The sequence below is a fragment of the Carcharhinus amblyrhynchos genome, chromosome 7 (genome assembly GCF_965287045.1).
Source record: "Carcharhinus amblyrhynchos chromosome 7, sCarAmb.v2.hapA, whole genome shotgun sequence".
Taxonomy (NCBI): Eukaryota; Metazoa; Chordata; class Chondrichthyes; order Carcharhiniformes; family Carcharhinidae; genus Carcharhinus; species Carcharhinus amblyrhynchos.
The window spans coordinates 105211912-105235555 of NC_137330.1; the positions used below are offsets into that span (position 1 = coordinate 105211912).

Genomic DNA, 23644 nt, shown 5'->3' on the forward strand with positions numbered 1-23644 from the left:
GGTACATTGAAGACGTCAATGTCAGAGAATAATGAACATGAAGGTTTAGTTAATTGTAGAATTTATCTCAGTAGTGATGTTGCACGAGTGCAAGCAGCATTACAGGTATAGGGCCGGATTCTCAGACTTCACCCGCAGCTGGGATTCTCCAGTCTCTCTGACAGTGGTGACAGTATGTGAATGGCTGGAGAATTCTGGCCATAATCTCCCAAGAAGGATTATTTAAAGTATGTAACCTAGTCAAATTTAGCAAATCCAATAATGTTCCAGTCTGTTGAACTCATTGAATGTGCGTCCCGTATTATACTCCCAGCTTTGTCTTTGTACATTCATTGTGGGGTTTTAACCTTGAACATACATTAGTCAGCCCACTGCCAATACTCCAGAAGAGTATACGGTTTGTGTTACTATAGTGCCACATTTGGGCCAAAGATGTCCACCTCAAGATGTCCTGGAATGCAGAAGCATCTTAAAAATGTAAACAGATTGAAGCAAGTCATTTTATAGCGGCAACATGGTGGTAATTTCCATTAATACTTTGCTTATCACACAACTGAGCAAAGTCATGCATAAATGTCAGTGCTGGTGCGATGCCAGGTATGTAAGCCAGTCATCCTAGTGACTGGCGAATCAAATCAATCAACACATTTCTTCTGGTGTTTGTAATAGGCACAGTACAGACTGTCCTCGATCGGTCCACAATACCCAAAATAAAACACCCATTGTTAGATTCACTGACAGCTTTAAAGGCATTTATATCTGTCAGAAGCAACTTACATTCATGCACAAGAACCTGTTAATTGCAAATAAGAGGAATATGTTCAAGCCTTGTGCCCTTTATGAATTAGCTGGAGGTTTGGAGAGCCTACAGATCTCTTTGCTTTTTACATGGCAACAACTTGGTCCATCAGAGGCGACTTGCCAACCAATCAACACCCATTTTTCCTGTAGTATAACTTGTTGTGATCATTTGAAATTCTCGTGTTTGTGCTGATGAGTGCAAGTTAGAGTTATAGAGATTTACAGCATGGAAATAGGCCCTCCGGCCCAATTTGTCCATCCACCCGGTTTTTACCATTAAATTATTCCCACCTGCCTGCATTTGGCCTCTATCCCTCTATACCCATCTTACCTGTGTAACTATTTAAATGCTTTTTAAAAGACAAATTTGTACCTGCCTCCACTGCTACCTTTGGCAGCTCGTTCCAGACAGTCATCACCCTCTGTTTGAAAATATTGCCCCTTTTGTATCTCTCCCCCTCACCTTAAACCTATGCTCTTTAGTTTTAGACTCCCCTACCTTTGGGGAAAGATGCCCTTCATTATTTTATAGACCCCCACAAGACCACCCCTCAGCCTCCTACGCCCCAGGGAAAAAAATCCCAGTCTATCCAGCCCCTCCGTATAACTCAAGCCATCAAGTCCCAATGGCATAGGAGTAAATCTTTTCTACACTCTTTCTAGTTTACTAATACCTTTTTATAATAGGGTGGCCAGAACTGTACACAATATCCAAGTGTGGCCTTACCAATGGCTTGTACAACTTTAACAAGACGTCCCAACTCCTGTATTCAATGTTCTGACCAAGCATGCTGAAAGCCTCCTTCACCATTCTGTCCATCTGTAACTCCACTTCCAAGGAGTTATGAACCCCTAGATCTCTTTGTGCTATAATTCTCCCCAACTCCCAACCATTAACTGAGTAAGCCTTGCCCTGCGATCTACCAAAATGCATCACCTCACATTTATCTAAATTAAACTCTACCATTCTACCATTAAATCTACCATTCATCAGCCCACTGGCCCAATTGATCAAGATCCTATTGCAATCCGAGATAATCTTCTTCTTTGTCCACTATGCCACCAATCTTGGCGTCATCAGCAAACTTACTAACCATGCATCTTAAATTCATTTACACCCTTTATTCTCTCTTTAGACTGCAATTAGCAACCCATTCCTCTGGTTTCTGGGGCTATGACTCATCTTTCATTCCCTTGCCCTGCAGTATAAATATCTCCCACTTTCTATGTCTTTTAGATTTGAGAAAGGATCATCTGGACTCGAAATGTCAGCTCTTTTCTCTCCTTACAGATGCTGCCAGAGCTGCTGAGATTTTCCAGCATTTTCTCTTTTGGTTTTATTGCAAATTCTCATTCAATATTCTGTGGATATTGATAATTCAAATATCTCTACTAGGGGACCTGCAATTTCACCCTTGCCTCCCACAACATCCTAGGATATGCTTCTTCAGGTCCTGGGGATTTATCTACCTTGATGCACTTTAAAACTTCCAGCACCACCTCTTCTGTATGTACACTCCTCAAGACATCACTACTTACTTCCCCAAGTCTCTTATCATCCAGGCCTTTCTCAACAGTATATACTGATGAGAAATATTCATTTATACCTCACCCATCTCTTGTGGATCTGTGCATAAATGATCTTGTTGATCTTTAAGAGGCTCTATTCTCTCCCTAGTTACTATTTTGTCCTTTATGTATTTGTAAAAGCTCTTTGGATTCTCCTTTGCTTTCTCTGCCAAAGCAATCTCGCATCCCCTTTTTGCCCTTCTGATTTCTCTCAAATGCTACACCGACATTCTCTATACTCTTCAGGCGATCCACTTGATTCCAGCTGCTTATACATGTCACATGTCTCCTTCTTCTTGACCAGGGCCCCAATATCCCTAGTCATCCAGAGTACCTACTTTGATCAGCCTTGCCCTTCACTCTAAAAGGAATGTGCTTACCCTGAACCTGGTTAATGCTCTTTTGAAAGTCTCCGACTTACCAGACGTCCCTTTGCCTGTCAACAGATTCTACCAATCAACTTTCAGAAGTTCCGATCTAATACCATCAAAACTGGCCTTGTCCCAATTTAGAATTTTAATTTTTGGGCCAGACCTAAGAAAAGCCAAGCAGTGTGCTTTAATGACTATCGTCCAGTGGCTCTGACATCCATCATTATGAAGTACTTCGACAGGTTAGTCATGCCATGAATCAGTTCCATCCTCCTGGATTGTCTGAATCCACTATAGTTTGCCTACTGCTACAACAGGTCCACAGCAGATGCCATCTCCTTGGCCCTGCACTCAACCCTGGAACACCTAGATTACAAAGACGCCGATGTCAGACTCCTACTTATTGACTACAGCTCAGCCTTCAACACTATTATTCCAATAAAACTTATCTCCAATCTCCATGGCCTGAGCCTCAGCTCCTCTCTCCGGATTCTGAACTTCCTAACTCACAGACCACAATCAGTAAGGATAGGCAACAACACCTCCTCCACAATCATTCTCAACATCGGTGCTCCACAAAGCTGTGTTCTCAGCCCTCTGCTGTACTCCTTATACCCCTATGACTGCATGGCCAAATTCCTCTCCAATTTTCAAGTTTGCTGACGACACCACTATAGTGGGTCAGATCTCAAACAATGATGAGACAGAGTACAGGAAAGAGAAAGAGAATCTGGTGAATTGGTGCAATGACATTAACTCTCCCTCAATGTCAACAAAACAAAGGAGATTGTCATCAACTTCAGGAAGTGAAAAGGAGAACATGCCCCTGTCTACATCAAGGGGGATGAAATAGAAAGAGTTGAGAACTTCAAGTTTTTAGGTGTCCAGATCATCTGTCCTGGTCTCCCCATGCTGATACTATAGTTAAGAAAGCCCACTAACACCTCTACTTTCTCGGAAGGCTAAGGAAATTTGGCATGTTGGCTATGACTCCCACCAAAGAATGGTGGGAGTCATTCTATGCTCAGTAGTAGAGAAGTTGCTAGCGTCCATTATTGAGGATTGCACAGCACAGCAGTTGGAAATCAGTGGTATAATCAGACAAAAGTTAGCATAGATTTACAAAAGAGAAATCATACTCGACAAATCTATCGGAATTCTTTGAAGTTGTGACTTGTAGTGTTGACCAGGGAGAACTGGTGGATGCGGTTTATTTAGACTTTCAGATGGTTTTCAAAGAGGTTTCACATAGCTGATTACTATGTAGCATTGTTTGTAGTGTTTTGAGATAGACAGAAAGCTGGTTAACAGAAAGGAAGCAAAGAGCTGGAATAAATGGGTATTTTTCTGATTGATAGGCAGTGACTAGTTGGGTACTGCAGGAATCTATTCTAGGACCCCAAGTGTTCACGTTATATATTAATGATTTGGAGGACGGAACTGAATGTGTTATCTCCAAATTTTCAGACGTTACAAAGTTGGGTGAGAGTGTGAGCTGTAAGGAGGATGCAGAGACGCTTCAGTGTGATTTGGACAGGCTGAGTGAGTGGGCCTATGCATGGCAGATGCGGTATAATTTGAATAAATGTGAGGTTATCCCAAATTGGTAGCAAAAACAAGAGGGCAGATTATCTAAATGGCTATAAATTAAGAAAGGTGGATAATCAGCAAGATCTTAGTGTCCTTGTGCATCTGTCGCTGGAAGTAAGCACATAGGTGCAGCAGATAGTAAAGAAGGCAAATGGTATGTTGGCTTTACTGCAGTTATATAGGGAATTGGTGAGGCCACATCTGGAATAAGTAAAGTTTATTTATTTATTAGTCACAAATAAAGCTTACATTAACACTGTAATGAAGTTATAATGAAATTTCTCTAGTCGCCACATTCCACCGCCTATTTGGGTCAATGCACCTAACCACCATGTCTTTCAGATTGTGGGATGAAATGGAGAACACTCACGCAGACATGGGGAGAACATACAAACTCCACACAAACACTGATCCAAGCATGGGGATTGAACCCAGGTCCCTGGCACTGTGAGGCAGCAGTGCTAACTACTGTGCCAATGTGAAGATGTACTGTGTGTAGTCTTGGTTTCTTATCTAAGGAAGGATTTATTGTTATAAAAGGAGTACAGTGAAGGTTTACTAGGCCAATTCCTGGGATGGCAGGTCTATCATATAATGAGAGACCAAATCGGTTAGGATTATATTCATTTTGAGTTCAGAAGAGTGAGAAGGGAATCTCATAGAAACTTATAAAATTGTCACAGATGAGACAGGGGAGATTCAGAAAGGATACTCCTGATGGTGGGGGAGTCCAGACTAAAGGTCATAGTTTGAGGATAAGGGGTAAACCTTTTAGGACTGAGGTGAGGAGAAATTTCAAAGAATGGAGAGTTTGTGGAATTCACTAACACAGAAAGTAGTTAAGGCCAAACCATTGCGTGGTTTCAAGAAGGAATTAAATGTGGCTCTTGGAGCTAAAGAGATCAAGGGATGTTGGGGAGAGGCAGGATCAGGATACTGAATTTGATGACTAGCCATGATCAAAATGAATGGGTGGAGTAGGTTCAAAGGGCCAAATGGCCTACTCTAGTTTCTATGTATGTTTCTATGTATGAACCTGGCATGTTGTGTCTCAGAGACAAGGATGCAACCAACTCAACCATAACGGCGGGGGGCATCCCATTTTCAGGTTAAAACACTCACCGTTTTTCCAACCAAGGTAAGTAGTTGGCACATTCACAAACCAAAGTGGTGTACATCCAACCAAAGGTAACATGCGGAAACCTCTTCAGCTCAGCATCATTCATGATCCGAAATCCTAGCACAGTGTTGGACCAGAATGGGATACGTTCCTTAGGAGGCTCTTTGAATAGTTCCCACCTAGAAAAGCATTAAAAAATGTATATAATCAGGCAGAACAACAATGTAATATTTTTATACCTTGACGTTCCTAAACTTTTCTCCCTTTCTCCCTTCCTTCAAGTTGCTCTGTTAAATCTACTCTTTTTTTATTGATTCTATTATTACACATCTCGGAGTCAAATTTTATCTCGTAAAGCATTTTGGGATATTTTACAAAATGAAAGGTGCTATCTAAATGCAATTTGGTGTTGTATTTAAAATCAAGATATTCCAAAATTAAAGAAGCTATTTAATTTCAAAGCTGGTGAAAATGAATACATGTTCCTACTGGTCGGCATTTTCCATTGCCAGCAATATTGAGTCCAGTGGTAGGCTTTCTAAAAGATAAATGCCATGCAGTTCATTGAATCATGGAATCGGAGGGTGGGATTTCCCTGAATATCAGCAAAGGCCGATAACAGGCAAGGAAAATGGCATCGAAGCCACAGGTGCCAACGGCAGCTTTCTCTGCCGAATTGGTGGGAACATTGAAAGAAAAATGGCAGAGGGTGGGTCCCACTGATTGAGCCCATTTCACCAGCAACTTTATCGGGGTCCCACTTTTAAAGGCAATCACAGTGCACAAAAGTTCGCGTGGAACCTGCACACCCACCATCCCCCTCCCTCCCTAACCTTATTTATGGGGAAAAATTATACAGAAGCCGATCGCTTTCCCCCCCATTTCATCAGACATGTCACTTTGACTCTGATTCGGCTCTTAACTGGTTTCAGGCACAACTTGTGTTGGAGTAACTGTTGGTACTTACTCATATCCCAACTATCCAATTCATCAGACTCATTTGATTCTCCCCAACTCCCTTCTTCATTTTCATGAACCTCTGAAGGTAAATCATGATCCAAACCTAACCTTTCCACTACCAAACACCTTGACCAAATCAAAACCAGGTATCCTTGAGGCACCGCAGGCCACCAGCAGCAGAATTGTTTTCGACTACAACCTAACTCATGGCCCAGCATATCCTCTACTCCACCATTACTCTTAAACCAGGGATCAACCGTGGGTCAATGATGAGCACAGGAGCAACACTAGGCACACCTAAAAATGGACCTGGTGAAGTTACAACTACTTGCACATCAAGCAGAAAGCAGCACGTGTTAGAACCAGGAATCCTACTGCCAATGGATCAGATCTAAGCTCTGCAATTTTACCAGATCCAGTTGTGAATAACAGTGGACAATTGAACAAGTAGCTGGAGGAAGAGGCTTCATAAACCTCCCCATCATCAATGATGGGGGAACCCAACACATCAGTGTAAAAGACAGAGATGAAGCACTTGCGACAATCTTCAGCCAGAAGTACCGAGTGGATGATCCATCTCAGCCTCCTTTTGAGGTCTCCAGGATCAAAGAGGATAGTCTTCAGCCAGTTCGATTCACCCTATATAATGTCAAGAAATGGCTGAAGGCATTTGATGCTGCAAAGGCTACGAGTCCTGACAATAATCTGACAATAGTACTGAAGAATTATGCTGCAGGACCTGCCATGCTCCTCGCCAAGCTGTTCCAGTAGAGCTACAACACTGGCATCTATCCGGCAACATGGAAAATTGACCAGATATGTCCTGCTCACAAAAAGCAGGAAAATGCAACACAGTCACCAATTAAAATTCCATTCCTAAAACTAAAACTTATAGAACATGAGAATTATGAAATTAGATATTCTCAGCAGCCCTCAACATTCAAGCCCTCACAGATCTTTAAAAGTGCATTTCTTTGTGCAATTCACACTTCTGCCTGAACACCTCTACACTGGGCCACAGACTCTGCCTCCTCTGAATTGTCTGCCCCTGTCAGATGATAAGCACACCTGCTTTATTTGCTCTGATCCTATTATTACCTCTGGCATTATTCCCGAGGCCTTTCCCATCTTTCATCCTGTCAACACTCCAACTTTGTTCCGCAGTTCCCCTACTGCTCTATTTTACAAACTCAGTTACAATCTTCCCACGTTGATTAGCACCACTCGCTAGCCCAATTTAATGCTGCAACAAATTCTTAACGTCCCCTAGTAAGGCATCCTCCATAAAGTACGAGAGGCTGGCAGGGCGTGCTTGAAATGACCCACTCAAATGGCATGTGCTCCACGATTCCTTTTCACGCGATTATTTTCAATTAACAGCATTCCATATGCATCTGCTACTTATAATTACAACACGTATTCCTATTATAATATACTATCTAAATCTGTATAACATAAAAACAAAAGAACAACTTGTACTCACAACCTTATGTCCCAAAGCACTTACTTTTCTACAGCAACCATCACTGTTATGTAGCTAAGTGCTGGAACCCACACGCACACCTCAAACAAGATAAATAATCAATTAGGCAAGGTTTCTGGCTTTGGTTGAAGATCAACATTGGGAGAGCTCTCAGCTGTTCTTTAAACATTACTCTGGAAATCTTACTTACACTTGGGGTTTGACGGAATACGTGTAGAGAAACTTTGCTGTTTAACATTGAACCAAGGTATCTGAAATTGTCCACAGCCTCTATCTCGATGCTTTCAACTTTTACTATTCCATTGCCAGTCTGAACCCATAACGCCTTTACCTCAAAGTTACCAAAATTACAGGTGACAGTAAAATCCAGGTTAGATTAGCAAGAGGCATGACCAGTGAGTTAAGTAGCATCTGGAAGCCCAGAAGCATCAGCATGAAGCTGGAAAAACTGTCCAGTGAAGTCATTAGTGTGGAATGTTTCCCTCCATGGATGTGAGAGTTGGACTGTGAGGAAAGAGGATGAGACCAAGATCACAGCTTTTGAAGTTTTGGCATGGTGAAGGATGCTCAGAATCAGTTGGGTGGACAGAAAACAAATGAGTGGGTTAGATTAAGAGGAGAAGTTCAGGAATCAAAAGGTTTGTTAAGTGCAACTAGTGTTTAAATTTATTTATTAGTGTGACAAGTAGGCTTACATTAACACTGCAATGAAGTTACTGTGAAAATCCCCTAGTCACCACACTCAGGTGCCTGTTTGGATATATTAGGATAATTTAGCATGGGCTGATGCACTTAACCAGCACATCTTTCGGACTGTGGCAGGAAACCAGAGCACCTGTAGGAAACCCAGGCAGACATGGGGAGAATGTGCAGACTCCGCACGGACAGTGGCCCAAACTGGGAATTGAACCCGGTCCCTGGCGCTGTGAGGCAGCATTGCTAACCATTGTGCCATGGTGTCGCCCATGTGAGGGTATGCTTGTCGGTGTAGGAGAGAGAAAGATAGTCAAATATACCTGACAGCCTTGCCCCAGCAACAACTGAAGGAGAAATTGAGGGTAAAAACACTAGAAGGAGAAGAAAAATCGGATGGTGGGATGACGTTGAGATATGGACTGAGGGAGCCTTGGAGCACACCAGACAAGAAGCAAGACAATGTCAATGGCCCGACTAAGGCACCAGTGAAATTGAACAAATAAACCAATGAATGAACAAACAGCATAGAGAAACTGCTCTCACTGGCAGGCAGGTTTGTAACCAAGGGACACAGATTTAAGATAATTGGCAAAAATATTCAGGCAAAAAAAGGAGAGTTTATCTTTTACACAACAAGTTGTTACCATCTGGAAGGCATCAGCTGAAAGACTGGTGGAAGTCGGTTCAAGCATAACTTTTAAAAGATTATTGGACATAAATATGAAAAAATAATTTAGGATGGCAACTGGAATCTTGGCCTTTATTGCAACGTGTGTGGGGAACGGGTGGTGGTGGTATTGGAGGAGAGTTTAATAGTAAGAAAGGTTTGTTACCACTATACAAGGCATTGGTGAGGTTACACCTGGAGTACTGTGTACACTTTTTGTCTCCTTACTTAAGGAAGGATATATTTGCATTGGAAGCAGTTCAGAGAAGGTTCATTAGGCTGATTCCTGGGCTGAAGGTGTTGTCTTATAAGGAAAGGTTAACACTCACTGGGGTTTAGAAGAATTAGAGGTGATATTATTGAAACGTGTAAGATCCTGACAGGACTTGACAAGTTGGATGCTGAGAGGATGTTTGAGGGCAAATCAACATCTGGCATGTGGGAGGCATTCAAGTGTAAGTTGATAGGGATTCAGGACCGGCACATTCCTGTAAGGATGAAGGATAAGTATGGCAGGTTTTGAGAACCTTGGATAACGAGAGATATTGTGAGACTAGTTAAAGAGAAAAAGGAAGCATTTGTCAAGGCTGGGAGGCTGGGATCACACGAAGCAAGTGTGGAATACAAGGTGAGTAGAAAGAAACTTAAGCAAGGAGTAAGGAGGGCAAAAAGGGGTCACAAAAAAAACACTGGCCAGCAGAATGAAGGATAATCCTAAGGCTTTTTATACACATAGAAAGAGCAAGAGGGTAGGCAGGGAGAGGGTTGGCCCACTCAAGGACAGAGGAGGGAATCTGTGCATGGAGCCAGAGGAAATGGGCGAGGTATTAAATGAGTATTCACCAAAGAGAAGGACTTGGTGGATGATGAATCTGGGAAAGGATGTGTAGATAGTTTGACTCATGTTGAGATCAAACAGGAGGAGAATTTGGGGTTCTTGAAAAACACTAAGGTAAACAAGTTCCCAGGGCCTGATGGGATATACCCCAAAATACTGAGAGAGGCAAGGGAGGAAATTGCTGGGGTTTTGAGAGAAATCTTTGTATCCTCACTGCCTACAGGGGAGGTAAAAAGTCTCACAACACCAGGTTAAAGTCCAACAGGTTTATTTGGTAACACAAGCCACAAGCTTTCGGAGCTGATGACACAAAGGTTGGTGGATTTATGGATAGCAATGAGGACTGTCAGAGGATACAGCAGGATATAGGTTGGTTGAGACTTGGGCTGAGAGATGGCAAATGGAATTTAATCTGGACAACTGTGAGGTAATGCATTTTGGAAGGTCTAATACAGATAGGAAATATACAGTAAATGGCAGAGCTCTTAAGAGTATTGATAGGCAAAGGGATCTGGATGAACTGGTACACAGGTCACTGAAAGTGGCAATGCAGGTGGAGAAGATATTCAAGAAGGCATATGGCGTGCTTGCCTTCATTGGTCGGGGCACTGAGTTTAAAAATTGGCAAGTCATGTTGCAGCTTCATTGAACCTTAGTTAGGCTGCACTTAGAATATAGTGTTCAATTCTGATCGCCACACGACCAGAAGGATGTGGAGGCTTTGGAGAGGGTACAGAAAAGATTTACCAGGATGTTGCCTGGTATGGAGGGCATTAGCTATGAGGAGAGGTTGGAGAAACGTGGTTTGTTCTCGCTGGAATGTTGGAGATTGAGGGGTGACCTGATAGAAGTCTACAAGATTATGAAGGATATAATCAGGGTGGAAGAGTCAATTACTAGGGAGCATAGGTTTAGGTGTGAGGGGCAAGATTTAAAGGAGATGTATGAGGCAAGTTTTTTACCCAAAGGATGGTGGCTGCCAAGGGAGGTAGTGAAAGCAGATACGATAGTGACTTTTAAAAGGCATCTTGACAAATATATGAATACGATGGAAATGGAGGGATTTGGTCCCCGGAAGGGTTGGGGGTTTTAGTTCAGTCAAGTAGCAACTAGGGGCTTGGAGGGCCGAAGGGCCTGTTCCTGTTCTGTAATTTTCTTTGCTCTTTGTTCAATGTTTCCTCTCGTGGGGGAACCTAGAACCAGGAGCGCAGTTTTTCAGGGGTCTCCCACTGAGGATGGAGATGAAGAGGAATTTCTAACCTCAGAGGGTTGTTAATCTTTAAAATTCTGCTCCAGGGTTATAAGTGGAGTTGGGTCATTGAATATACTCAAGACCGAGTTAGACAGGTTATTAACTGACCGGAGAGCCAAAGGATGTAGGCATTAATGCCACAATTACATCAGCCATGGGGAGTGGGTACAATTGGATAGACCATTCAAAGAGCCAGTACAGCCACAATAAGTAAAGACAGATGGACCAACGTTTAATGTCTCACCTGAAATGTGAAATCCTAATAAATTTCACCAGTAAGTCTCTGATTTAACATATAAACGAAACTGAAAATGATTGCCTTACCCAGATAGGAACTGTATACCAATATCAGGTGCCTCTGCTGATTGTGTAATAGAGAAGATGTGAGCAAATGTATCTTCAAACCAGCGTTTCTGCCATTCAACTGGTGTCTCTGATTTGAACAAGATAGAATACATGTCGAAACTAGAATCAGTAAAAATGAAACTAAGCAATCAGAACACACATACACAGCTGAAAGCACACCCATTAAGGCACAGAATGGTTGCCAAAAATAGAACAGACTATTATTGACATAAGCCTGTCATTGCCTTCACAAAAATGTTCAAACTGTGATAAGAATAACTGGAATGTTAGTTTACTTACCTTTAATAATATTGTTCAACCTTCACATATGGACGTCATTTTATCACCCGTCAGGGATAAGTACTTTTTGCAATGCTAGCTCTCTTTGTAATTCAAAGTACAACATGGTAACAGATCATTTAGTCCTTCCAGTGGCATTTGCCGTCTACCCAAATGTAGCAAAATGTAAAAACTGTTGTGGGCTATAATGTCCAGGCTTCCCAAAATTGGACTGGGAACGGTACTCCCTTGCAGAAGTTCAGAGATAAGCACTTGCACAACAATTGCCCAGAAGTGCAAGTTTCTTCTGGGCAACTGCCATGCACTGTGAACCATCCGAAAATGTGAGTTAAATCAAAAACTTCGGATGATTCCAACATGGTTCCACTAATAGTTACTCAGAAAAAGTTATAAGAAATAAAACCCCTTCGAACTTCTGGGTAACATGCCTGCCTCATCATTAGGGTGCATGGTGACATAGTGGTTGGCACTTCTGCCTCACAGCGCCAGGGACCCAGGTTCAATTCCGGCCTCAGGTGACTGTGTAGAGTTTGCACATTCTCCCCTGCATCTGTGCATTTTCTCCGGGTGCTCCGGTTTCCTCCCACGGTCCAAAGATGTGCATGTTAGGTTGATTGGCCATGGTAAATTGACCCTAGTGTCGGGGGATTAGCAGAGTAAATGTTTGGTATTATGGGAATAGGGCCTGGGTGGGTTTGTGGTCAGTTCAGACTCAATGGGCCAAATGGCCTCCTTCTATACTGTAGGGATTCTATGTGAAGTCAACACTACAGGAAAAGTGAATTATCCAGCATTGGTTTTCAACGCACTGACCTCCATGAAGGAATATCTCAATAGACTTTGATTCTGGGCTCTGGAACCCACATGAAACAATATTTCTTTCAGTTTTCTTTTCTCTATCCTTCTCCTTATGATCTGAATGCAGAGGGACATTGCAAACCCTCTTTTCGCATTTTGAGCATGTGCAAATCAACCAAACCTTTGAGTTCATCCTATCTCAAATCTGTTGTGTGATTGTTAATAGAAAATTGGATCACACCAAAACCGAGGATTTGGGGAATACACAACCACTCACAAAGAGGGAAAAAATATATACGTTTTTGTTTACAGTTGGGCAGTGATAGAAGAAATGATTGCTGTTTAAATGAACCCTCCTGCTATCCATAACAATTACCTTTGGTTCCCACCAACACCTCAACTCACCAGCCTTTGACTTCATCTTCTTCCCAGGCAAATAAGACTGAGCCAGACTGTTCATAACCTTGGCATTCTGTTTGACTCTAAATTCAAATTCTGATGCCACATAAAATAAAAATTTTCATTTATATAACTGCCTTCATGACCAGAGACATCACAAAGTGCTTTACAGCCAATAAAAAACTCTCTAAAGTGTCGTCACTGTTGCAAAGTACTCTCACTTATAATTACTTTTCAAAATATAGTCCAACTTCTCCCATTTAAGCCATTGCTGAAACTCTCATCCATGTACCTTGACTAATCAATTCTGTCCTGGCTGGCCTCACACCTATATAAACCTCAGATTATCAAATGTCTGTTGTCTGTAATATATCTGACACTAATTCCCATTCACTCATCATGCTCACTGACCACAAGGCCTCCAATTCTAAATTCTCACACCGCAGTTCCAATCCACCCATGGTATTTCTCCCTCCCTCCCCATCTCTGTAACCTCCCAGAATGCTCCCAGTTCTCCAGCCTATTGCATATCCTCTATTTGTACACCCTCCCCAGGTGCCACCTAATGCTGCCTAGTCTCTAAACTCTAGAACTGCTTTTCCTAAATCTCTCTACCTCTCCTTTCTCCTTACCTCTATTGATCAAGCTTCTGGTCACCTCCATTACTATTTCACTATTTGAGTCCATAGGGAGAATTTTCTCATCCCGCCTATCAAGGGAATTGAAGGGGGGGAGGGGGCGGGGGGGTGTGGCGGCAGATCATGCAAAAGTCCATTGACCTCGGGCGGGATTTTCAGGTATTGGGGTGAGCGTGGCCGGAGAGTCCCATCCCATGTCAAATTTTAGTTGAAGTGCTTTGGGAAGTATTACAATGTCAAAGGTACTATTTAGTCTTTATCATTTTGCCTTTTGGACAAGTTTGCTGTGTGCAAATTGGCTGCTACAACAATGCAAATATTCCGAAAGCTTCACTGGGTATAAAGCACTCTAAAGATGCCCAATGGGTACTATATTAAGTAAATCTGTCACTCTTTTCTTTATAAACGTAAATTGTTGCTGTTGTTGGATCCCAAAACAATTGCATTGTTTATTCCAGCAATGGATTTTGCAGCTTGATCCTTGTAATGGAATCTGCATTCAAATGTAGTGCAAACTGATTCACTGCCAGCTCACCTGGAGAGAAGTGTGGGCTGAGAACTCCTGCAGCCACATTGCTGGTTGTGTATGGAGAGAATTTTTCAGCAATCACTGTAACGGAGCAATCTGGAAGAGACTCCGCTACACATACAGCAGTAGATAATCCTACAATACCAGCTCCAATCACAGCAACTCGGATCTTGTTCATGGTCTGAATGGAAAAAATACAGAAGTCCCAAAGGACATACTTAAATTAATCCCAAGAATGAGAATTATATAAAGCTGTCAAATTCAAATTCTGTTCTGAGATTACCCCAGTCCAACACCGGCATCTCCACATCCTGAGATAACAAAGCAGAACAAAACAAGTGGCTTCTGTCCAGATTTTATACTTCAGGAAAGCCACGCCATTACTATGTGAAGGAAACCAATCTGGAGGTGGGTTATTTGGGGAGTTTTCTTAGTTCATTCATGGGATGTGGGCATTGCTGGTATGTCCAATATATTTTGCACATCCCTAACTGTCCTTGAGAAAGTGGTGGTGTCGCTGAAAAAACAGACATTGAAAACTCAAAACTATAATCGACTATGAGTAAGATTCTGCAATTGGACAAAATTTGCTAATTAAATGTGAATTACACTGAGAATCAATTCATGGTTGTCAGTTAGGCTCACAGTGTGGCACCTTTGTGTGTACTGGAAGCTATGTATATTAATGCACAGGACCCTGTTCTTTGCCACAGAAAGAACATGTCCACACATTGCACCTGTTTCAGCTAAACAAAATAAGTGACTGCCATTCACTGGTTCATTCTTTAGGGCAATCAGATTCATGATGCCTGGTTTAAATTTCAAACAATGCTTGGCAGTTAACTGCCATCCACCATCAACTCTTGCATTTTTCAAAGTATTGTTTCCATCAAAGTCCACTTGCTAACCAATAAGCACTTTTCTTCTCATACAGTATCAACTGCTATTCTTCTGTCATCTGTATTCTTGTGAATTGTCCTGATTAGTGCAAGATGAAAAGCATCAACAAAAATGTCTCACTTTTTCAGTAAAATTCAAGTTCAGCACCACCAAACGTCTAAAGTGATGGTGAGCAGGTAAGCTGAGACAGGGCTGGAGATGGGCTATATTGCAGAGATAGAAGGAGGTGGTTAAAAAAGCTACTATATTACAACAGTGCCTTTACTTCAAAAAGTACTTTGGTGTTGCTTGTGGCTATGAAAGACAATATGTTGTCAGAGTCAATCATATTGCTTTCATCAAGACAGCAAGGTTCTGACTCCAGCTGAATAGAACACCACACAGCAACACCAAAGTAAAGAAGCACTCACAGAAACTACCATTTTGCTAATGTGCTCACTAATGCGAGGATAGAGAAACAAAGAAATGAAGGGAGAAAGGAAAAGCAGTGTTTCAGGAGGAAAAATGCATGTATTCAATTTGACTGTTATCAGAATCCCGACAGACAACAAACAATTGCTCATCAGGGTCCAACTGGCTTAGCTTATTCTTCTTACATTTATAGCAAACAGGAAAACTATTAGTAAGTCAGAGGGCAATTTATAGAGCCTACTTTATGTTTTTGCATTCCTTATCCTTCTCACTCTCAACTACCACTGTCCCTGGTCCCTGTAGATTAGAAGCTGATGGTGCAAGAACAATAGTTACTGTTGTATTGCATGTTCTGTCTGTTGTCTGCTTACCAGTAGGAACAAACTCATCTGTGATATTCAATCTTATAGACCAATAATGGGAACAGTTTTCTCAACGTCAATCTGAAGTCATAGCTGTAGCCCTCGATATTTGATTTGACTTATTATTGTCACGTGTATTAGTACACAGTGAAAAGTATTTTTTTGCATGCTAGATAGATAAAGTATACTGTACATAAAGAAGGAAAGGAAAGAGTGCAGAATATACTGTTATAGTCATAGGGTGCAGAGAAAGATCAATTTAATGTGAGATAGGGCCATTCAAAAGTCTGATGGCAGCAGGGAAGAAGCTGTTGTTGAATTGGTTGACACATGTCCTCAGAATTTTGTATCTTTTTCTTGATGGAAGAAGGTGGAAGTGAGAATGTGTGTGTGGAGTCCTCGATTATGCTGTCTGCCTTTCTGAGGCAACATGAATGGATGGGAGGTCAGTTTGCATGATGGACTAGGCATCGTTCATGACTCTTTGTAATTTTTTGTGATCTTGGGCAGAACAGGAGCCATACCAAGCTGTGGTACAACCAGAAAGAATGCTTTCTATGGTGCATCTGTAAAAGTTGGTGACAGTGGTAGTAGACGTGCCAAATTCCTTAGCCTCATGAGAAATTAAAATGTTGGTGGGCTTTCTTAACTGTAGTGTTGCCGTGGAAATTTCTACTTCATCCCCATTGATGTAGGCAGAGGAATGTTCTCCACTACGTTTCCTGAAGTAGATGACCATTTTGTTCCATGGTGTGGGCTTGCTCTCGCTGACCCCTTGCTCAAAATGGGCATAGAATGCATTGAGCTCATTGAGGAGGGGTGCATTGGAGCTGGCGATTTCACATGCCTTCACCTTATAGCCTGTCATGTCTTGCAGACCTTGCCATATTCAGCGGGTGTCCATGTGGCTAGCTTGGGACTCTAGATTGGTCCAGTGCTTTCTTTTGGCATTTTTGATGGAACTACGTATATCATTTCTGGATTTCTTGTGTAGGTCAGGGTCACCTGACTTGAATGCCTCAGCCCTGGACTTCCACAAGAAGTAGATATCCCTGTTCATCCATGGTTTCCGGTTGGGAAACAGACGGATTTGTTTCTTTGGCACACAGTCTTCTACACACTTACTAATGGAGTCAGTTACCGTAGTGACGTATTCATTCAGGCCGTTTCGCAGAGTTTTTAAATACTGACCAGTCCACTGACTCTAAGCAATCCCAAGGGAGATTATCCGATTCCTCAGACCAACATTGCACGACTTTCTTTAACAGATTCTCCCATTTCAGTTTTTGCTGTAGGCTGGGAGTAGGGGCACAGCCTGTGGTCTGATTTGCCAAAGTGTAGGTGGGTGACAGAGCGGTGGTTGTGTAGTTGTGATCTAGCATGTTTGGGCCTCAGGTGGAACAGGAGACGTGTTGGTGGTATATTTCTGCAGTCAGGCATATCAAACGGAGATTAAACCAGAAAATGCTTAGAAAACTCAGCAGTTCTGGCAGAATCTGAGGAGAGAGGAAACAGTTAACGTTTCAAGTCTCCTCTTTGGACGGACTCATACGGACTCAAAACATTAACGCCAAATTCTCCAATCTCGTTCATCCTGCCACCAAAAATGGAGAATTTGGCGCTCAGCCAAAACTCTATCCACTGGACTAGAGAATCCCAGTGCAAGTCTATTTTCTTTCTCCACAGATACTGCCAGATCTGCTCAGTTTCTCCAGCATTTTCTGTCTTTGTTTCAAATTTCAGCATCGGAAGAATTTTACTTTAGTTCTACTGAATGGGGAAGTGTGTTTGGTGAAACTCTTATCCTCCCCCATCCCCATAATTTATACTGGCTAAGCCAGCATTTATTGCCCGTCCCTAATTGCCCCTGAGAAGATGGTGGTAAACTGCCCTCTTGAACTGTTGCAGTTCACGTGGTGTAGGTACCCCCACAGTGCTGTTAGGGAGGGAGTTTCAGGATTTTGACCCAGCAAAGGAACGGTGATATATTTCGAAGTCAGGATGATGAGTGACTTGGAGGGTAACTTGCAGGTGGCAGTGTTTCCAAGCATCTGCTGCCCTTAATCTTCTAGATCGTGGTATAAAGAACAAAACACAAAGAAAATTACAGCACAGGAACAGGCCCTTCGGCCCTCCAAGCCTGCACCAACCATGCTGCCCGGCTGAACTAAAACCCCCTACCCTTCCGGAGACCATATCCCTCTATTCACATCCTGTTGCCCAGACGCCCCTGTATTTGTGGATTTGGAAAGTGCTATCAAAGGAGTCTTGGTAAATTTCCGCAGTGCATTGGGCAGCATGGTAGCACAGTGGTTACCACAGCTGCTTCACAGCTCCAGGGACCTGGGTTCGATTCCCAGCTTGGGTCACTGTCTGTGTGGAGTTTGCACATTCTCCTCGTGTCTGCATGGGCTTCCTCCGGGTGCTCTGGTTTCCTCCCACAGTCCAAAGATGTGTGGGTTAGGTTGATTGGCCATGTTAAAATTGACCGTAGATGCACAGGTTAGAAGATTAGTGGGTAAAATATGTATGGATATGGGGGTAGGGCTTGGGTGGGATTGTGGTCGGTGCAGACTCGATGGGCCGAATGGCCTCTTTCTGTACTGTAGGGTTTCTATGATTCAGATGGCATAATGGCTGCCACTGTGCATTGCTGATGGACGGACTGGATATTTGTGAAAGTGGTAGCTATCAAGGGGTGCTTTGTTCTGGATGGTGTTGAACTTCTTCATTGCTGTTGGAGCCGTACTCATCCAGGCACTTGGACAGCATTCCATTACATTCCAAAGATGTGTGGGTTAGGTGGATTGGCTATGCTAAATTGCCCCTTAGTGTCAGGGAGACTAGCTAGGGTGAATGCATGGGGTTATGGGGATAGAACCTGGGTGGGATTGTAGTCGGTGCAGACTCAATGGGCCGAATGGCCTCCTTCTGCACTGTAGGATTCTATGATCACACTCCTCACTTGTGCCTTGTAGATGGTGGAAGTGGCTTTGTACAGTCAGGAGGTGAGTTACTTGGCACAGGATTCCTAGCCTCTGACATGCTCTCGTAGCCACAGGATTTACATGGCTAGTCCAGTTCAGTTTCTGCTCAATGGCTACCCCCCGGAATATTGATAGTGGGGGATTCAGTGATGGTAATGCCATTGAATGCCAAGGGTCAACGGTTAGATTCTCTCTTGGTGGAAATGGCCATTGCCTGGCACTTAGGTGGCGAGAATGTTATTTGTCACTTGTCAGCCCAAACCTGGAGATTATCCAGGTCTTGCTGAAAAATTAGTGCAAGACACTAATTCTCAGTCATTCTGAGGTAGCAGCACGGTGGCACAGTGGTTAGCACTGCTGCCTCACAGCACCAGGGACCCAAGTTTGATTCCCGGCTTAGGTCACTGTCTGTGTGGAGTTTGCACATTCTACCCGTGTCTGCATGGGTTTCCTCCAGTTTCCTCCCACCATTCGAAAGATGTGCTGGTTATGTGGACTGGCCATGCTAAATTCTCCCTCAGTGTACCTGAGTAGGTGCCAGGGTGTGGCAGCTAAGGGATTTTTGCGGTAACTTCATTGCAGTGTTAATATCGGCCTACTTATGATGCTAATAAATAAACTTTATACTTTAGCTCTGCCTCCTGCAGTACAGCCTATGTCGAAGTTAAGGCCTACATTGACTACCTAACCCTCATCCTTTTCTGCCAACCACATGTCTGGGGCTCTGCCCCCACTGGGAAGGATGTTGCTTCCCATTGCAACTAGGCACAAAATATAAGACTCATGCTTCTGTTCCAGGCTACCATCTTCCTTTACACTCAGGTGGCTTTGCAATTATGCCTGGAAGCCTTGCCCCCTTCTTTTATGTCCCTGTGATGGCAGGCGCATGATGACCACACCCCCCTCCCTGCCCCGCATCGCCCAATTATGCACAGAGCATTCCCCCCGCAATAATAACCTTGATTACCCTCATTTGTGGATTGGCCAGGGTAGTGCATTTGTCTTTTGAAAAGTGCATAGTGGCTGGCACTGCTACCTCACAGCACCAGGGACCCAGGTTCAACTCCAGCTTCGGGGCACTGTCTGTGTGGAGTTTGCACATTCTCCCTGTGTCTGTATGGGTTTTCTCTGGGTGCTTTGGTTTCCTTCCACAGTCCAAAGATGTGCAGGTTAGGTGGATTGGCCATGCTAAATTGCTACTTAGTGTCCCAAGATGCGTAAGTTAGGAGGATTAGCGAGTTAAATATATAGGGCTAGAGTGATAGGGCGGAGTGGTGGGTGCAATGCTCTGGAGAATCAAAGCAGGCTCGATGGGCTGAATGGCCTTCTCCCTGCAGGTACCTCTTTTTGACACCTTCTCACCGCAGGGATTCTATATGTTTCGATAAATTGAAGATGTTATACACAATTATACCAGCAGAGGGTGTCTGCACTCAAGCAAGAAGCAGCTCCTTCAATAAAAGGGACGATTGTGTTTGTGCACTTTTAATTCTGGCTGTTTCTAGTCCCAAAAACCTCACACCAGCAACAAAGGTAATGCAAAACTATGGAGTTTAGAATAATGAGAGGTGATCCCATTGAAACACAGGACTAGATGTTACAGAGCATGATGCGCCCCCACCCACCCCTCCTAAGGAGGCTGAAATGATTTGTCCCCTAGGCTGCTGGCAGCAGTGACCAACACTGTAATCTTTAACTCCGGGACAATTAGGAGAGTTGGCAACCCCAGTGTCAGGGAGAAAGAGGGACGGTTCACAATGAGGAAACTATAGGCCTGTCTGCCTAACATCGGTCATGGGAAAACGCTACAGCCCATTGTAAGAGCAGGATGTTTAAAAAAAATCACAATACAATTGGGCAGAGTCAGCATGGTTTTGTGAAAAAGAAATCATCTTTGACAAATTTATTCAAATTCTTTGAGGATGCAACAAGCAGGGCAGATAAAGGGGAACCAGTTATAGTGTGTTTGGATTTCCAATAAAGATTGGATAAGGTACCACATAAAAAAAATTACCACACGCATTTTAAAATATTTTTTCACAGGATATTTGAAATCGCTGGTAAGGCCAGCATTAATTGCCCATTCTTAACTGCCCATGAAACTGAGTGGCTTGCTAGCACATTTTAGCAGGCAGTTAAGAGTCAACCACATTGCTGTGGGTCCGATGCTACATGGAGCCCAGATCAGGTAAGGACAGCAGATTCCCTTCCCTAAAGGACATTAGTGAACCAGGTGGGGTTTCACAACAATCAACGATAACTATTATGGTCGCCATTACTAAGATTAGCTTTCAATTCCAGATTTATAAACTGAATTTAAATTTCACCAGCTGACATGCTGGGATTTGAACCCCTACCCCCAGAAATTAGACTGGGCCCCTGGATTACCAGTCCAATTATGTTACCACGACATTACCTTAAGTATGATGTTGGGGGTGACATATTAGTACGGATAACTAACAGCAAACAGAGAGTCAGTATACCTACATCGTTTTCAGGTCGGCAATCTGGAACTTGTGGAATGTTGCAGGAATCAGTGCTGGGGCCTCAACAACTTACAATCAATTTTAATGTTCATGATGAAAGAACCAATTGTATTCTAATCCAATTTTCTGACAATACAAAGATAGGTTGGAAGGCAAGCTGTGAGGAGGATACAAAGAGTCTGTAAAGAGATATAGATAGGTTAAGTGCGTGGATGAAAAATGACTGAAGAAGTATAATGTGGGAAAATGTGAGGTTGTCCACTTTGGCAGGAAGAATAGAAAAAGGAGGATATTATTTAAATGGAAGGAGACAGAAGAATGCCGTGGTGAGTACAGCGAATTTGGGTGTCCCTGTAACATACGAAGTCAGCATATAGGTCTAGCAAGTCTCAAGGTAGGAAAACAAAAGAGGAATGGAGTATATACATAGCGAAGTCTTGCTACAACCATACATTGGTGAGACCATACCTGTAATATTGTGCACTGTTTTGGTCACCTTATCAAAGGACGGTACTGGAGGCAGATCAGAGGAGGTTCCTGAGGCTGAAGAGGTTGCCTTACATTGAGCAGATTGGGTCTGTATTCATTGGAGTTTAGAATAATTGGAGATGATCTTATTGAAACATAAGATTCTGAGGGGGCTTAACAGGGTAAATGCTGGAAGGATGTTTCCTGCTGGATTAATCCAGAACTGAGGGGAGAAGAACAGTTTCAAATTAAAGGTTTAATAAGGGGATGAGGAGAAATTTTTCTCTCAAGATAATTGTTAGCGTTTGGAATTCACTGCTCCAGAGAGCAATGGAGTATGAGCCATTGAAGATGTCCAAGGGTAATAGGGAGATTTTTTTTTGACTGGCACAGGGGTTAAGGAGGAGAGGCAGGAAAGGCTGTAATCAGATCAGCAGATGGACTAAAGCTGAATTAAAGGGGGCGATTGGCCTGCTCCTCTTTCTCCTGAACGCAGGCGCATGGTGGCAAGCACTGCTGCCTCACAGCGCCAGGGACCCGGGTTCAATTCCCAGCTTGGGTCACTGTCTATTTGGAGTCTGCCTGTTTCTCCCCACATCTGCGTGGGTTTCCTCTGGGTGCTCCGGTTTCCTCCTACAGTCCAAAAGACGTGCAAGTTAAGCGCATTGGCCAAGCTAAATTCTCCCACGGTGTACCCGAACAGGCGCTGGAGCGTGGCGACTAGCGGATTCTCGCAGTAACTTCATTGCAATGTGAACGTACTTGTGACAATAATAAACAAACTTTTAAGAGTGGAGGCCGATTTACATTCAAGGGTGATTTGAAGGGAACAGGCATAGAATTAGATCAACGAGGTGGCTGGAGCTGGATTGAAGGGGCCGAATGGCCTGCTCCTATTTTGCCTGAACCCTCTGTCCTCAGGGAGAGGGGGGGGGGGACAGCGGAGAAAGGAGTGGGGTGGGGGGGGGGGAATGGTGAGGATAGTTGTTTACCAGCACAAAGTGTGCATAAAATCCCGAGAAATTCAGATCCACTGCGATCTACAATAATATGTTTACCAGAAGACGGGAGGCAGGGTCACGGGAACTCAAGTTTGAAAACACACACACACACACAGACTGAGAGCATTGCAAACTCAGTGGACAAATCCCTCTGCTTGACTGACCGCCTCCAGCTGCTTCCTTCTCCACAAGCTGTCCTCCAGTTCGGTCTGCTGAGCCTTTCCCTTATTTCTTCCGCACTGTTGCTTCTCAGCATTAGCAGCTCCGAAGTGGAGACGTGTAGGTTGTGCCTCCCGCTCCCTGTAGGCAGGGAAGGAGCCGGCAGTCAGTCAGTCAGGGAGGGAGGGAGGGACTCACTGCCAGGGCAGACTCCTGCTGCCCAGTCCAGTCCAGTCCAGCCCAGCAAGGTACAGCTGATTGAGGCACACACACATCTCCCCGAACAGCGACAAGTCCCTCAGCATCTGCACCACACGCTTCAAAAGTTACACTTACAACCTAAGTACAACCGCTTCAAAGGTGTGCAAGTAAATACAAAGTGCTGCAGAAGCGGCAAATCTAAGATAAACACAGCAAAATCAAACACTCAGCAGGTCTGACACAGAGTTAGCCAGTCAAGCCATGGAACCCTACAGTGCAGAAGGAGGCCCATGGAGTCTGCACCCACCACAGT

The 23644-nt window shown here is 43.4% G+C and overlaps 1 protein-coding gene across 2 annotated transcripts in view; it reads right to left on the reverse strand.

The window, feature by feature from the left end:
- Positions 1 to 23644, reverse strand: part of ddo (D-aspartate oxidase) — a 61936-nt gene that overhangs the window by 20511 nt on the left and 17781 nt on the right. Inside the window, exons 1-4 of one of the 2 annotated variants that reach the window (XM_080192900.1) lie at positions 23136 to 23294; positions 14363 to 14537; positions 11672 to 11780; positions 5454 to 5630 (exon numbers count right to left, since the gene is read on the reverse strand). In XM_080192900.1, coding sequence (XP_080049026.1) covers positions 5454 to 5630; positions 11672 to 11780; positions 14363 to 14534 — 458 coding nt within the window. In that variant the 5' untranslated portion in view covers positions 14535 to 14537; positions 23136 to 23294. Of the gene's footprint in view, positions 1 to 5453; positions 5631 to 11671; positions 11781 to 14362; positions 14538 to 23135; positions 23295 to 23644 lie in introns of those variants that run through there. The other variant, XM_080192898.1, reaches the window with a different exon arrangement.